At 43.3% G+C, this 17,857-nt stretch overlaps 1 protein-coding gene across 1 annotated transcript; it reads right to left on the reverse strand.

Annotated features, from left to right (window-relative positions):
- Window positions 1-1,331: 1,331 nt before the first annotated feature.
- On the reverse strand, window positions 1,332-12,564 carry CAPN10 (calpain 10; the record flags this gene model as incomplete). The annotated part of the gene is made up of 12 exons (XM_079539946.1): window positions 1,332-1,508; window positions 3,481-3,526; window positions 4,051-4,250; window positions 4,528-4,783; window positions 6,482-6,684; window positions 7,142-7,425; window positions 7,985-8,151; window positions 8,594-8,735; window positions 9,258-9,475; window positions 10,092-10,288; window positions 10,529-10,660; window positions 12,421-12,564. 12 exons carry the CDS (start codon window positions 12,562-12,564, stop codon window positions 1,332-1,334), a joined length of 2,166 nt encoding a protein of 721 aa, XP_079396072.1.
- Between the last annotated feature and the right edge of the window lie 5,293 nt (window positions 12,565-17,857).

Raw genomic sequence — 17,857 nt, forward strand, 5'->3', positions numbered from 1 at the left:
ACCAGAAACATATTTACACACACAGTAACAATTAATCAGATGTAGCATTTCAGAGAAGTGGTCTGTAATGAGAGCTGCCTGCACGTGCACTCAGTGACGTACCACGTGTGAAATGGCACAACTGGTCCAACACAGCAAGGATGCCTGCAAACACCATTTGCTTCAGCAGTTACTCCTCTCTGCTCACAGGTGTTTCCTTGCTTCCTCGGGCAGAAGGTTCCAGGGCACACAACCCCTGTTTTGACTCCTCTTCCTTTCCCACTCCCTGGAAACACTTCATATAGCTGTCAGCTTCACATATGCATCAATGTTGCTCTTACAGTCACATTCCATCTGGAAATACCCACACCTAATTCTGTCCTACTTCCTATATCTGATCTCTATTTTATCACTGCTCTCAGATGCAGGTGTTACCTGCATTTTTACTGAACTTTCCTTATGCTTAATATCACCATTACAGCACCCAATAATTTGCTCTTCGAAGAAAATAACAGCCTTTCAAGAAAAGATACCAGTATTTGTCAAAGCCAGCACAGTAGACATCTGTTACCTACAGCCTTCTCTTGTTGTCCCACACTTCCACAACAAATGTGGAAAGTGTGGACACTTAAAATTCAATGGTGATCATCCTAAATGCTCAGTTTTCCAAGTTCAGTAGGGACAAACATAAGTTATATTAGGATGTCATTAAAAGCAAAAGTGGAGTCACTTATTTCACAGACATAAAGCTAAAGGAAAACTTCATTCTCCTCTCTAACATTTCCAATTACCACCACCCACTTGGTGAGAACCCCAGGGCTTTAACGTGCTGTAAAGTTTGCTACTGCAGAATAAATGAAGACTTGACATCCGCAGATACTTTCTACCTTTTTAATAAAAGACATTGAAAACTCTTAAACATTACTCCAATTTTATTGAGGAAAATATAACATCTAAAAAAATCCTCCTTGATTTACAAATACTTTCTAACAGAAATCAAGAAGAAAAAAAAAAAAATCTCTCAACCTTCAGATTTCCTGCAGTGAGGGCAGGGGGTACCTGGCATAAAACGCATTCTCACAGATTTATGAAAGCACTCTGACGTGGCAGTTCATAGAAGTTTTCAAGTCTTATCTCCATCTTCTGTGGGATTCATCAAAGGAAAACTCACAACAAAAATCTCTTTTCACCCTACCACTCGCACGGTGCAGCCAAGGGCCCACAGAAAAGTGCTCTGCAGTATGACTGGCAGTGTAGGATACAAGCTTGGACTTGCTCTATTCCAGTTTATTCTGATGGTTCTTGAGGTATGTCCTACATGAGAAAAAGATTCCAGTTTACTTCTGCTGTGTTCACCCTTTGGTCTCCTGATTGAGTTTTTTTCCCCACAATATTATTCCAGTATGCACTTGAATTTCCTGGTTTTCTTCTAAAAATGCACCTCGAATGAAAACATGCACATATTCTTCACCTGTATTTGTGAGGAGGAACTGAGGTACATGATGAAGATCTGTTGTACAGTGCTGGTTCTAAAACACGTGGGAAGAACATATGCTTACAGTGCACACCATAAAGGAGGTATTTGTACAGAAAAGTTGCTGCAGACCTGACAGTTGTTACCAGTGGAAAAACAACTGGGCTATAAATTTCTTCTCTTTACCCTGTTCCAAACCAAAACCAGCAAGAACTGAGTGTTCCTCAGCTTTCCCATGAGTCTCAAAATGTCAGCACGAGGGTTCCAGATCACATTTTCATCACAGTTGTAAATGAAACCTACAAGAGAATGATCAAGGCAGAAAAAAAAAGTTATTAAATGAAAAAGGAAATTCCTAAGGAACTGAAGTAAAACAGAAAAACACAGATTTAAAAAAAAGGACTAAGAGCTGGTTCTGACTGCGAAACATCTTAATAAAGTAAGAACTTGTAAATCCCATAATGTCAGTAATCAGAAATCACACAAACACAAGAAATACACCAGCATTCAGCTCTGTTCTGACGCACCACAGGAATCAGCAGCCCAAGTTCTCAATAAGGCAGACTGCCCACATCCTACAGAGGTTACAGCTCTGAAAAAACCACGTGATTTAAAATCCAGGCTTTAGAAAAAGCTCTGGGGGGATCTTGGATTCGGACATTTCACTTCTACCACTGCTGAGGAAACTACAACTGCCACTTATATCCCATTTTTTCACGTCTTGAAGCCCTGAAGAATCTACACTCTTAGTTCCCTTGGTGCTGGGAGCACTCTTTGCCTAAGTCCCTCCATTTTCAAGGAATACCCAAAAAACACATCTTGAAATACATCCCCTCTGTAACAATGGCCTCGCAATCTTGTTTTCCCAAAACAACAGTAATGAAGAACTTCAGCACATACTTCACCTCCTAGATATTAACTTAGCAATTGCCAACAGGAAAGTACATGCTGATCTTTACTGCAGTGAAGCACACAAAATCCATACTGTTTGTGTGGTTTTAAGGACAAAATGTAACCACTGGTCAGCATGACCTAATTCAAGACAACTAGCAAGCCAGGAGTTTTTCTTAAGACTTCTTTTTAATCAAAGCTTCACAGAGAGATAGAATGAGTATCTAGATGGTTGTGATCTCAAGTAATAAGCAGAGTATTACCCAGAGCATGCTCTGATCCACCAAACACATCAGGTAAATTAAAGAGTTGGTTAAAAAAAACACACTCAAAGTTCTTCTCTCACTCAGTTAAAACTCTGTATGCAGTAGGAACTCAGCACTTGCATCCACCCCTTCAAGAATAATATATACGTACCTAATTAAGCAAAATACAGTCATCAAAATGTTAAATATGTGGTATTAGTTCTTAATAGAGAAGTCAGCATGCCAAGAAGGGACATGCAGGCTGTGAGGAAACCAACAAGGAATTAAACTACTGTGGTGCAAGGTAATCTCTGGGCTGCCCCTTGTCCTTCTTGCTGTATTTTCTCTAGTTTTTCCAATAATATGCTACCATTAGAATTTCTGAATTGGGCATCCAAGGTATTAGTATTAGTATCAAAGCCAACAAGGTGAAGGAAGATAATGATATTTAATTAAATCTAGTAGATCTATGGTAACACAAAGAAACAAATCACATGAAAATGCATTACAAGTGATTACACTTGTGAAAGCAAATGCAAAGGTCAAATCCAACCAGTTACTCCTCACTGACAGCCCTGTTTCTCACAGACACCGTGGCACAGATGCACACTGGGGAAGGCCTTCAAGGAGTAAATAATGGCTTTATAAAACAGTCATACATAAACTTCCACATATATGAGCAGAAAGCAAAGATAAAGCTGCTAACTACTGCTACTCTGCTAGAGAAACAAAGAGAAGAGTAACTGCTTGATTTGATTATCAGTTTGCAGCAAGTAAATGAGAACATTCAAAATCCAGTCCACTGATGTGTGGCTCTCAAATATTATCTAATACATAAACTTTGATAATGCCTGTGTCCCCATTAGGACAAATTAAAATTGGATCACCTACTTCTTGCAGTACTTGTCCAAGCGTCTCTCTGCTGTGAATGCGTTTCCTGTTGAAAACCAAAAGTACATTTACACTTCTGCACAAAGCACAGGGGGGTTTGTAACCATCAACTGTTACACCGGGCTTGGATCCACATCCTTATCCACTGGAATCTTTACCACAATCTTATCAAATCTACAAACTTTGAGTCAGACCTGCTATCACTCAGCAAGATGTAAGAACTCGCTGCAGCTTCTCATCCACAAACAAATGTTGTTTGTTAGAAAGCTTACTAAGCTTTCAGCATAAATCCAAGTAGCTGCAGATAGGTGACAAGGAGTCATGTCAGCACATATTCTCTGAACCTACACATCTGTTGTTCAGCAACTGATGCAAGAAGATTAACAACCACACTGCTACCTCAGTCGTTCTTACAACATGGTCAGAGATGGTAAGCAGTGCTTGCTACAAAGACAAAAGGAAAAGTGAAGATTCCTCTACCAAGAGTGACAGTACCTACAGTTACAGTTTCTGAACATCCTGCATACTAAAAATTACTGCAGACCCAAACAGAAAGCAGCGAATTTTTACCTGTCTATTTTGGTTGCTATGATCACTGTAAAACTGCCTTCTGTGTTGGGCAGGTACGTAGATGGGATAATTACATAACTTCCAGCAGGAAGCCTGCACAGTCTGCTTACTTCCTGTGAATAGCAGTGAGGTACACAGCTCACCAGTGGCTCCAAGTGCAGAAAAGAGGAAGTGTTTGGCTTCCAACTGCTGTTAGGTACCTACAAAAAAAAAAAAAAAAAAAAAAGAATGATCTTCAAACACAGATGTACCTGATGCAGCACAGTAAGATGTGTTCTGCACGTATTCTGCTCCAAATGCTCCCTCTTATGTACAGAACTACAGAGGAAACATTCTCTGAGAATAAAGCCAGCTGAGTGCCATAGGAAAAAAATGAAAGAGCACACTTTATCTGTTTCACACACCAATTTTTCATCTGTGTCACTGACTCACTCCGAGTTCACTCTCCTAAGCCTGCACCTGGCAAACAAGTCTCACCTGGAAGATATGAAAACCTATTGGACGACACTTGCTGTCTTGGCAGTGCTGACGGAGGGTGATTTTCACACTGCTTTTTCCTGGTCCTGCAGGAATGGAAAGGGGAAAGCAGGGATTGATATGGAAGGAGGGGAAGTTCCTGCTGCCTCCAGCACTTTGCCCATTTTTCCAGCATCCTTCCAGCTGCAGCGTTTCCCATTCACCTACTGGGAGTTCTTCAGTGAGAGCAGCATCTGGGGGTGGTGGTTTTATCTCACTGTCAAACACAAGAAAGAAAACAAAATGCAACAGAATACGTGTGATTTCACAAAACTAGAAAACCAGCTCACAGAAACAAATCAGTATTGCATAAACTCACAGGAACAGAGTCCAAAGCACGCACTGCGTTGTCTGCTTGTACATCTACCACATCTTCAGTCAGAACCTACCATTCACCTGCTGACCTGATCACTGCAGCATTAATACCTATTTCAATCTAGCCCAGCATCACTTGGCATTTATTATTAACACCAGCCCCACAGCATCCAAATCAATATTTCAGCATAAGGACAGATGGCATAGTTGAAGTTATCCCCACTCCTCCATTCACTTAAGAACACAACAGCTGTTCTGATATTCTATGATTGTCATTTCAACTCACATCCAACGCCTGTTTCAGACTTAGCAGCAGTAGACGAGAGGACAACATTTGTCCTGCAGTGCTCTGCAGGTGCTGTTCATTCAGAAAAATACATTGCCAACACAAGCCCATGTCTTACTCCCAAAAATTGGCCAAATTAGCCTCACTGTTTTGCAGGTCTTTATTCAGCCTAATGCTTAATGACATTTTGCCTCCAAATTCTACAGAGTAAATGATCTGACTTCACAGTGTGACTCGCCAGCTTCTGTCCAAGAGCATAGGAGCTGTCAGTGCACAATCAGAGTATCAAAAACAACATGAATAGCTTTTAAACACCTTGTCAGTGGTACATTCTGCCTCCATGCTTATCAGGCACGAGCAATTAGACATGCCCATATTTTTTCAGGTTTACTGGAAGAAGATACAACTTTGCTGACACCACACAACTCAATCATCATGTCTCCACATGCATTTATTTTAGGTGTGTGGGCACCAAGGCAGACTTGCTCGTGAGTAACTGACTTTAAAGTGTTGAGATATCTGCTACAGCTAAGGGAAAAGTATGTAAGTGATCTAAAGCTAGTGAACTGACGTTGCTGATGTCTCACATTGGATCAGCAAGCACTGTTATACAGAAAAAAATGCTTTTTCAAGTTCATTACAAAAGACTTAATTTCTATCACAAGCTACGAGGGAAGATCAAATAGGACACAACACGGAGTCATGCTTACAAGTATTTTTGCATACTCCACAGTGCTGTCTGGGTTGAATGCCTTGACTCAAGACACAACCCTTCATTCAACTAAGCAAGTCAGCACTGATGTCAGTGCTGTTTTTCACACCTGGCCTCGCAAAGATGGGCTATAAGTACCATGTCACCTGAGTCCACTGCAGATTCTGCACTTGCATTTGGAACTGTATTGCTCACTCTGAAAGGTGCTGTACACCTGGCAATCTGTCAGTATGTGTGCCAACATCTTTTCCACTATACGTGATAACATACAGCTCTTTTCCATCATCCACTGTGGTAAGATAACTTCTGTGGAACACCTGCATTTTTCCCAACATTAACAAAGATCAGGACACTGCTCATCTCATTACTTCTGATGCGTGATACTTTAAACAATTAGTCATAACACATAAGAGCTGCTTCATCCAAAAACCAAGGAGATGGAAGAATGTTTTTTCACCCAAAAACCAAAGAGAAAACTATACTATAATTTGGTATCGTGCACAACTGTTCAGAAACACTTTGAACATTTTCATACTGTGCAAACATATCTCCATGCATCTATTCGTACCCACAAGAAGTTTCCTCCTTCTTTTTAAACATACCTGAGAGAGATTCTTCCTGTAGAAAATACACGTAGCAAGAAATGCCCTACAGCATCTTTCAGGAAAGTGCTGGGAACAACAAGATAGTACCCAGGAGAAAGGTCGCAGCACACATGCACTTCTCTGTCATAGGAATGGCAGACGGTACCTACAACTGGAGGAGCAGAGAGGGTCTTTGGAAGGTTAAATCGTTTCTTCTCCACCTAGAACAGATGCATAACGGTGCACGGTGGTTTAGGAAAAATGAGCAGCTTGTAATAAAAGCAATCAAATACTGTTTAGACACACCTGCATTTACAGAATGAAACAAGGAAGAGAGCATCAGCAGGCGAGCTGATTATCAAAGACGAACAGAAAGCATTAATATTCAGAAGTAAAATTTGGAACAGCCATTAAGTGATCAGCCTGAAATGTCATTCACTACTTTGGAACGATTCCCAACGTTCCACTGTATGGCACTCAGAGTAGAATCAAGTGCTGGTTCATACCTAGGCTGTACAGACTGTAACTTTGTGACATTTCAGGACATGAATCAGAGGTGGAAAACGTTTAATCAGTGGAATTATATCACTGTTGTAAGAAACGAATTATTTTAGTCAGATGTTTCAATAATGTCTTAAGACTTCTACTTGCAAGAGAAATATGTGGCTTCCAAATTACCTTCCAGACATGCAATCCCACAGCCTGATATTTCTTCTCTTGAATGCCTTCAGTCAAAGACAGATTTTCATCTACTAAGCGAGTCAGATTTTTAATTCTTCCAGCCCAGTCAGCGCTGTATTTTCTGTGTTTCTGCAGCAGAGCAATGCACACCTCGCTCTTCTCACAGACTCTCAGCCAGAACTTAGGGTTGGTGGGGAAGCTGCTGTTGTTTCGGCAGCCACCTGCAGTCTGGCCTCTCACCCAGGATCCAAAAAGATTCCGAGAGTGATACAGCACTTTCTCTAACAAAGAAAGAAAAACACGGTGCAAACTTCAGACACCAGAGGTCATTTATTTTATCCAACAAATACATGGCAGAGATTTCCCAGCCCCAAAAAACATGGTGTGGTAGCCTTGATGCTTTCTCTCCGCAGACACTTACGAACAAAGTTTTGAGAAAAATGGAAATGAATGTCATGACTGGTAATGGCAGACTGACATGACTTCTACAAGTAACAAAAAACTGCTTTCAGGAATCTGATGTTTGTATCTTACTAAGAAAAAAAGAACCTCAAAGCTCTGCAGAACAACAGCCATCTAGAGAATGCTCATCTCTCAACAAACTAGTAGGTATCTAGAGCTCAGAAGAGTATCAGAGCCTCCTCTAAAGATCTTCAGTTTCCTCTCACTCACCCCTCTATCCTTCCCAGAAGCAGAGACAGAAAAAGCCTACAGTATAGAAGAGAGGGAAAGACTGATACAGAGAAATTACAGTCTACTTGCAGCTATTTGCCATTCAAATCACTCCTTCCCATTGATTTAATACTATCCATACAAGAAAGATGGTTTTTTGTACCACACCTGTATAGAGGCTCTGCAGTTGTCCTTCCTCATTCACTGGAAAGCCCACAGTAATCTCATCAAATTCTCTGAAAAATTCCTCTTCATCAACCCAGAATTCTCCCTCTTGGATCTGTGAGAGGAGTTCAGAGGCAACCATGGGATCCAGCTGGCTCCATCCTTCACCACTACACAAAAGACAAGAGTCAAAACACAGCTCTTCACACAATAAAAATTCTATAACAATCTTTTGTTCTTTGTAGCAGATTCGCACAGCAGGACAACAGAAGGAGGTTTCTTCATTTTAGTGTCAAAGACTTGCCTAGAACGCTTCCTGGATACAACCTGCTGGGCAGTGAGATGCATCATCAAAGTGCGAGTCGTAACATTTCCAAGTGCACAAACAAACAGCAGTCTGAATATTCTAACACTTCCCAAGATAAGCTCCTAGGGCCTGTCCTTTCCTCCTAACTACCTGCAGGCTATTTTGCCATCTGAATTATTAACGATAATTCTGCACTTCCTTTAAAACATCTCTCTTCGTATCTACTTGGCATCAATTCTAGTTTCTCCTATTCGTGTTAACCTGCATAAATAGAAAAAGCAGACAAGCAGAACAAACCTACTCACCCCTCACACCAGGGACCTCTCCAGCACCGCCTTCCCCAGGGATTTCGTATTCGTAGGAGGATGATTTCCTTGCCTGACACTTCAGAAAGATTCAACATGTCTGTCACTATAAAAGCATGAAATTCTCCTAGCTCACTTGCACCTGGATAGGAGAGATAATAACAACAACCTAGAATTAGAATGTACGTACAAGAATCCAGACCATCATTTCACAAAGACAGACTTTAAATCATTCTGTGAGAGAGCGAAACAAAGAAATTGTTTATTGGATCAGTATTAAAACAGCATTAAAAAAAAATGTGCAATCACATAGAAATAACACAGATAAAAACTTCAAAGCATATTAACTCCCTGTTCATCTCAAGTATCTACAAACCCTCAGTGATTCTTTCTATTTTGGGGGTTGGCTTTGGGTGATTTTTCTGTTATTTGCTCTGAGAATGAACCTTACCAGCTTCCCACGCATCTAACATCAAAAGCACCTCCCAAAAAGCCTGTCCATCCTGAACGTACCAACATCTTTAAATCCTTCTTTACCCAAGGTTACACAAAATCACACCACGCAGCTCACACAACACAGCAGTCAGCAGTATGCAATGGCTGGCTGCCTCGTGCTCAGAGCAACACCAAGTCACCATTTGTTTTAAATGAACTCTACTGTTACCTTGTCTGGAATTGAGGACTGAGCAGCTTATCACACACTGCTCTTTCAAAACCATTAATCTCCTAAACACTTCTTTCTTCAAAACCATGCCAGACTTCTCTTTCCCTGTGTTTCTTGCAGGGTCTTTCAAGGCCCATCTTTCAGCAATGCCTCCGGTCAGATCCACCAAAGCATCTGCCACCTGTCCTGCCCACAGCTGCTCATAAGATCCATGCACCCTATGGGAAAACACACACAGAAAATGTTTCTACAAACAGCAGAACAAAGGAAACAAAGCTCCTGTGTCCTTCCTATCCTGCCCATCCCCAGGTAAGCAAGAGAAAATCCACAATTTACTTTACAGAACAAATAATCTAAAGAACAACTAACCAACCCATCAAACAATCTGATAGGTTACAATTCATTCCTTCCTATATAGAAACTGCTTCTGCCTTGATGTTTGTACCTTATTTGCACATCAGCTTTCACAGTGTAATAACTGCTTACTGCATATTAACGTTTGTTCCTCTTCCTCCTCTAGGAAGAGGATTAAAATGATTTAATTTCGTTCACTCTGCACAAGGTGTGAAGAAACCACACTTAAAGGCTTTTTCTGCCCTCTGCTGGCAGTCACACCATCCTCTCTCCAGGTTCTTTGGTATGTTTTGACGTCAGAATGTTTTCCTACATTTCCCCACGTATAGGAAAAACTGGCAACCATTATCCTTTGCATCGATTTACATAGAGATCTATGCCCACAATTATGACTATGCCAAGTCAGACGTTGAAGCAAGCAAAAAGGAAGACAGAATATTCCACCTCCCTTCATTTCCCTCAATAACAGGGCTCACATACTTTGCATAGGCTTTTTCCAATAGCGGAAGCCAAAACAAATCTTCTGTTTGACATTGGGAGAAACAGAGTTTCCCACCAAGGCAAGGCAAACGATCATCAATGGTTACTTCCACCCAGTGTCCAAACTGCCAGATGTGGCAGGTGAAACGGCCTTGATACAACTCATCTGCCCAGCTGGGCTGCCCTGGAGGGAACACCTAGAGGACAAAAAGCTCCAATCAAGACAAGTCATGAATGGTTATTGTTTCAATACAGAAAACTAGTTTAAATTAGGCTGAAAATCAACCCCTTGTAATAAATGCAAAAAGAAAGACATGGTGCAGTAAAACTAAGTGTAACAGAAGTGACATTCACATAGGGGCTTGGGATTAAAACAAAGCAATATACATATGTAAATCAGGAAAAAAATCCTGGAATACGAAACAAGTTCTCTATACCTTATTCAGCAGGTATTTACTCTTCTGCAAAGCTACACAGGCACAAAGGAACCAACAGTCTCCCAGGATTCCTTGCTTCACCTGCACATCCTGCGGATTGTTTGAAAATAACCGAGGAGCAGAGCAAATGTCCTGCAATTAAAAGAAGGGAAACTGAAGTTGAACCTTGCACAACAGTCTAAGGAAGTCTATGATTTGGAGAACTGCAGGGCACAGAGGCCTCTCTCAAAACAACGGAGCTTTTCCCTTTTACATTTCTTCTCAGCCCAACCAGGCAATAACAACAACCATCTCGTGGCTTTTTACAGGTAGTTTATGTGAGGAAAAACTTGTTCCCATCTAGATTTTATGGCACAAATACCATCACTGAGTGCAACCGCATCAGAAGCACCAATAAGTGAAAGACAACTGAATTCACCAGTTCCTTGCAAGATATTCGACCAACTGGGATGGAACAGATGCCATTCACTTTGCACTGCACACCCCAATTTCCAAGCATCTCCAAACTTGTACAATAGAAATAGGGCAAATAAATACGGATTGCTTGCTAGTGGAAGAGATTACTACAAATGCAGGGTCTTGAACGAATCAATCTGAGCTTTTAAAATGGTTCTTCTCTCACCTGCAAGCACTGGGAATTAACTGATCAGCCCTCAGTAGGAATCCAAAACAAAGCTGCTCACCGGGCTCTGCAAAATCTTTTCTTCATTAATTGTATCTGATAACAAAAGCTCCATCTCTGTTCTACAACCACCCCGGATGTAGGGCAGCAAATTCATTTCATTACGTTTTTATAGCCTTATTCTTTTCCATACTCAGAACCATTTGGATGCTGGATGGGATCCTTAAAGGCCATCTGGTCCAACCTCCTGCACTGAACAGGGACACCTACAGCTCCATCAGGTGCTCAGAGCCCCGTTGGAGACACCCCAACCTTGGGCATCTCCAGGGATGGAGCACCACCAGCTCTGTGCAATCTGTGCCACTGCCTCATCACCCTTATCAGAAACAACTTTTTTCTTATTCCCAATGTAAACGTCCCCTTTTTTAATTTCAAGCCACTTCCCCTTGTCCTGTCACAACAGATGCTACCAAAGAGACCGTTCCCCTTCTTTCTTACAGCCTCCCTTCAGGTACTGAAAGGGGATCATAAATATTTTATTCACATTGAAGGTATTATGGAAATGGATCCTACGCTTTTTAGGTTACACATGGGTTACTCCAAAACCCAGTTATTAGTTAAAAGGCAATATGGCAAGAACAGCCTAAAAATAAAAACAATAATAATTAAAATGAAATAACAACAAAAAAAGTTTTCTTTCTTGTTAGCAAAGCACAATTTTTCCTCAAACAGCAGCAAAGGGATCAATACAAACACTACAATCTAGTTGTCTTCAAGACAATTAAACAACATTTTGAAGAAACGAGAATGATTTGGATGCTCAACTTGATACGTGCATAATTTCTATAAGGAAATGTATTTCACAGAATCATACAATGGCCTGGATTGAAAAGGACCACAATGCTCATCCAGTTTCAGCTCCCCTGCTATGTGCAGGGCTGCCAACCACCAGACCAGGCTGCCCAGAGCCACATCCAGCCTAGCTTTGAATGCCTCCAGGGATGGGGCATCCACAGCCTCCTTGGGCAACCTGTCCCAGTGCGTCACCACCCTCTGTGTGAAAAACTTCCTCCTAATATCTGACCTAAACCTCACCTGTCTCAGTTTAAAACGATTCCCCCCTCGTCCTATCACTATCCACCCTTATAAACAGCAGTTCTCCCTCCTTTTACAACAGAATACTCCAAATTCTACCGGTACCACGAACGCTAAAGTTGCAGCAGGAAACTGGAATAGCAATTACATAAAAGCACAGGCTTTTCTAGCTCACCTGAGGTCTCAACCACGATATCTCACCCCTGAACTGGGCGAGCGGGGTGCAGGAATCAAAGAATATGGAGGCGTCGCTGGCAGGGAAGGCAGGGTCTGTGTACAGCTCTCTCCTCGCCGTCAGCTGCTTTGTCTCTCCCAGCATTTTCAACGCAATCCCAGGCGGTTCTGCCGGCTGTTCCCAAGGCTCTGTTTCCGAGCATCACCCTAGAACGCAAATGAGCGTCGTAACCAAGAAACCACGAAGAAACACAAGCGTTAGCGCCCAGGAAGGGAAAGGCTCTCTCACTGTTCCCACCGAGTTCCCCGAGCCACGCCATCGCCGCTTTCTTTCAGCGCCGGCTGCCGCTCCCGGGGCTCCCCGATCTGACGGGCAACAAGAGGCCTCAGCTCCCCCGCGCAGCCCCCACGGCCGCCCCTCACCCCAGCTCGGCCCACTCCCCCCGCACCAACCCCAACCCCAACCCCGCCCCCGCGGCCCTCCCCGCCCCCTCACCGCAGGGCAGGCCCCGCCGCCATGCCCGGAGCGGCCGTTCCCTGAGCAACGCCGGACACCTCCGCCCTCTCCTCTCAGCCCAGAGGTAACGGATTGAGGCGAGGACCAATGAGAAGGCGGAAAGCGGGCACGTGACGCCGGTTCCGCCAATCCGCAGCCTCCTGCCCCTGAGGGACAGGGTGGTTCCCAGCGCGCCTCGCGGCGCTGAGGGAAGCGCGGCGGGAAGAGGTGTGGGCTGCGCCGTCCTGCTGCCCGTCGCCTCAGGGCACGCCCTTACCGCTGCCTGCGGTCACGGGCTTTCCGTCCTTGTGTGAGCCGAAAAAGACATGTAAACAGGCTGCTGAGCCAGCGCGGGGATGCGGCGCTGACCAAAAAGCAGCGCTGTGCCAGTCCGCTGGTGACACCAACCTACCTGAGGGCACAGGCGGCCGGAGAGCCGCAAAGCACGCTGCTGTGGTTCGTTTTTGTCAGAAATGAGCACAAGTCGTCACTCAGCCCCACGAGCGGTGCTGCCCGGGGATGGGCTGACCCAGAAACGTTCCTGCTGCACACACAGGGCTGTAAGAACGTCATCTACAAAGAGCTGTGTCCCTTCGGGCACCAGCACAACGGCAGGCAATAAGGGCCCCTTGTCTGTGGCTCCCAGCTGCAAGGCACGGACACGGACAGGGCTCTGCTGGGGAAAATGGGCCTCTGTTTGAGGAACAGAGAGGATCTCAGCCCTGTGACTTCACCGTTCCTGCTTTCTTTAGCTACAGCAATCACAGAACTGCATAAATGTAGTTAAATTACAGCTCACACCGCTTTCTGTAATGGTGTGAATGCTACCTGGAACGTGGAGCTAGCTAAACATAGGTCTGTATTTATCATGCTGTTGTCTCCGTCTCCTAAAAGTTATGTTGGTCTGCGAAACATCCGACGTGCTTCCCTTGCCGTGGCTGCAACGTTGGCAGCAGGCAGTCAAATGGATCCATTATACAGCTGGCAATGTGATGCCTTATTGACCAAAGCCCTCTGGGAGAAAAGCAGCCATTTTCTGTGTTGCCTCTTGGCAATCCTGCTGGATTAAACTATTCCTGAAGGCAGAAACACGGGTCTATCTAGATAACAATCTTAGAATGTTGTAAGACAACACAACACTTACCTTTTTGTCAGCCTGCTTCTCAGAGTACTTGATGCAGGTGCTTTATATTTCCCTCAGAAAAGCAGATGCCAATAGGCCTAGTCCAGTTGCTATGGAAATTCAGAGTTAAGAGGGATTTGCATCCAGTGAAACAGCCAGCTCGTTTCCATGCAAAGAAAGGCTATCCTTTGACATGGTATTTTCATGATTTTTTTCCCCCAGTTTTGGAATTGAATCAATTTCTTGTCCACCTCTGTCATTCATTTTCAAGTGCAGGCAGTTCAAGGTCAGGGAGACCACTAAAAAGGATCTGAGTGTATGTGTGGTTTGGAAACTGAGACACACACAAGCCCTCTAAATTACAGAGAGGAACTCTTCCAGTTCTTTGGATCCTGATAGCAGACTTAGGAAGGCACAGGCTTAGTCACTGCAATGCTACTAAGCTGACAGTGGCTGCTGCTGTGTCAGAGTCACAGTGCAGAATGTCCTACTGCTGCTTAAGGGAGATTTTGGAGAGAAGATTTGGGTTTTATACTCAGAGCCTTCTTCCATACCACACAAGACTGGTAGCACACTGCTCTCTTTGGCTACTGGGAAGACAGGCTCAGTCTTTTTCCATAAAGACAGCAGGGCAGAGGAGACAGAGCACAGCTCCAAACTTCCATGCTGGCTACCACTGCACACAGCAGGACAGCACAAGGTGCCAGAGTTAAAACTAAGCAAGAAGCTGATGCTTCCCTATGCATCAGTAGAAGTGCATATACTTAAGATCTAGGACAATCTTCCCAGATCTTCAACAATTCAATGTCTTTTAAATTGGGTCTTCCCAAGAGAAAAACAAATCTTATATCAGAAGGTTGTGGTTTGATAAATCTCATACTGTGCTTTTAGTACACCAAGTCTGATGTTTTGGTCGTAACGACTTTAAGCTGTCATCAATCTGTAACAAAATGTGTGAAAGCAAATGTCACGTGATAACTACTGAATGTATGACATTCTTTCTGGACAGATCCAAGCAGGGAGATCAGACTGCACACGTGCACTTGATCGAAACGGAACTGCGCAGTAAGTGAGCTTAGTATAGGCAAACAAAGTCCTGTGCTACCCAGAAAGGGCAACGGCCAAGGTCACTTTGTGTGAGACCATGAGAAAACTTTGGTTTAATGAGAATATTTGGGATGTTGTTCTTGGTTAATGGAGTGCACAGCTGGGATCCTGTAATAATCCATAGCAACAAAATTCTATAAGCTTAACAGAGTAATATGTGTTGCTAACAGGAATTATACTTACATTAGCCCATGTGGCAATGAAATGCTAAAAGAAAGTCAGCAATAACCCATTTTATTAAAGCACTTGGCTATTCAGAGTTTCCCCACACCTCATACTGCCAGACCCCACTTCACTCTGCTCAAGGCTGCAAAGTAAAGTAATAGTTTTCATTTTTAAAAATAAGAATAGCCCTATCTCCTGGCATCTGATTAAATAGAACTGTTTTGCTGTACTAATTTTACTTTAAGAGATAAGAAATGAGCCCAGCATAGATAAGGCAGTAATAGTTTCTATTTAATCTCAGCCTAATTTGCCATTCAACTCAAGTCTATTACACATCAAAATAAAAGTTGTTTGAAGCATTAATTTATTTTATGTCAACAAAAGGAAGGCTTATCTCCAAAAACTTGCTTCCAATTCTTTTCTCTTCCAAATAAAAATACACTCCCAGCTCACGGGAGGAGCAAAAGTACCTGAAGTAAGACAAACAAAATATTTAATACTCAACAAACCCTGCACTTCTCTGTGTTTCAGAGAACAAGTTGTATGAAAATAGCCCTCTGATGTGTTCTCACAGGGATGGGAGCAGAAACGCTAACTTAAATCTCAGATTCTTCAGTCACAAAACAGTCAGTTAGATCCAGACAGCACTTCCCTGCTTTGATCATGCATACACAAACACACAGCTGATCTGATGTCAGCTGCAGTAACAATAGGTAATGCTCCCTTTTATTTTTGCCACCTCTCCAGCTTTGTGCCGTGCAGCTTTTAAATAGCCTCCCAACCCCCTGACCGCTGTACTCCAGAACAGGACAAAACAAAGACAACATACCAAGTCAGTTCTTCCACGTGTCTCTAACAGTGACACTGAAAAACAGCCCCAAAAGGCTTAAGCTTGTCACAAAGCGTAGTTTAATTTGACAGTCATCGTAAGGCATCCATGTAAATTAAAAATTCCCACCAGGGTCACATACATTCTCCCACAAAATAAAACGTGCTAAAACAGAGGCCTGGGATTCCAAAGGATGCTTGTGCACTGCCCACTGCCTGGGCCAGGCTGCCACTACCCACAGGGGCTCCAGGAAACACAGCACCAGCAGTGCAACTCAGGAACTGGAAAGTCAGCTCGCACAAATTTCTTTCAAGAGAGCAACGAATAAAAGCAGGAAAGAGATCTGTACAGAAAACGTCATTCTCTGTCCCTTCTGGGAGAACAAGAACGAAAAAGGTGAGCCATTTACCAAGCATAGAGGAGAGCTCGGAGTTCAGAAGCCCAGCCATGCTGATGGCCCGTTCTGAAAACTAATGAAGCACTATGGAGGCCTGAGTTCGTTATTGCTTCGTCCCAGTTCAGCCCAGGCTAAGGCCTATGGTGAAGTCCAAATTAACTTAAAGCCAGAGAACGCAGATCCAGTAACAGCACCTAAGTCCCCATCCACACATGGGTGTAAACAGATTCTTTTGGTGAAAAGAAGTCTCCCAAATTTCCCCTCTCCCTGTGCTATGCAGATCCCCATAGCAGTGCTAGAATTTATATAACAGATTCTCTGTCACGTCTCCTTTAGCTGAGCATCTGCAGAGCGTTTCATTTTGCGTTCACTCTATCCACTACCCTGCTGACACATCAGCTCAGAGAAGTTCACCGGGAGCTCACCGAGAGGCACACGGTTGGCCACATCTAAAGGACCTTGCACAGAGTCTAAGAATCATCACCTGCTCTGTGTAACAGCAGTACCCAGCCCCCCTCCGCCCTCAGCTTCGGGGGCCGAATGGCGCAGACAAGAGCTCCTCTCCATCCTGAGTGCCTGGGCAGCGATCAAGAGAAACGGCGCGCTGTGTAAACAAAATGGCATCTTGCCACCACCACGAGTCAGAAAACAGACTCAAGTCAAGTGGGGCTTCATATTCAAGAAACAGTGCTTCCCTTGGATTATCGCATGATGGGGCAACTTTTAGAGGCAATTATTATTATTCAAGGCAGTAGAATTTGAGCGTGGGTATCTCTGGGGCTGACTTACAGGGCCACCATATGCTAGGGATCTTTTAAAACAATTAAAGGTCCTGTTAATTCTTCCGAAAAGGACAGAACAGAGAAAACACAGTGTATCTGATGAACGCACATGCTAAGACACTATCAAAGCTTGCAGTTAGGCTTGTCAAAACAGTTTAAAAGGTTTAGGCATCCAGTTTGTACCAGAATGGATGGCATTTGGGCACCTAATTTAACTTTGTGAAAATTCGAGCCTAAACATTTCTTTATTGCTTGTCCCATTGAGTGCAAAGGGAAAAGCGAGGGGTTAACCACAGAAGGATTTCAAATCCATCTTAAGGTTTCCCTGCTCTTCTGTATATATATAAAGGCATATATATATATATATATATATATAAAGCATTATTATTCTTAAGCCACCTGGAGTAGGGGGACGAGGGAAACAGGAGCTATTTCATTTCGTAGTTATCTGAGCATCAGACCTGCTTCCCACATGATGATACCTCTGTCACAGTAAGAGCATGACATGAAAACGTGTCTGCTGCCACTGAGAATTCCGA

Source organism: Tetrao urogallus (assembly GCF_951394365.1).
Source record: "Tetrao urogallus genome assembly, chromosome: 9".
Taxonomy (NCBI): Eukaryota; Metazoa; Chordata; class Aves; order Galliformes; family Phasianidae; genus Tetrao; species Tetrao urogallus.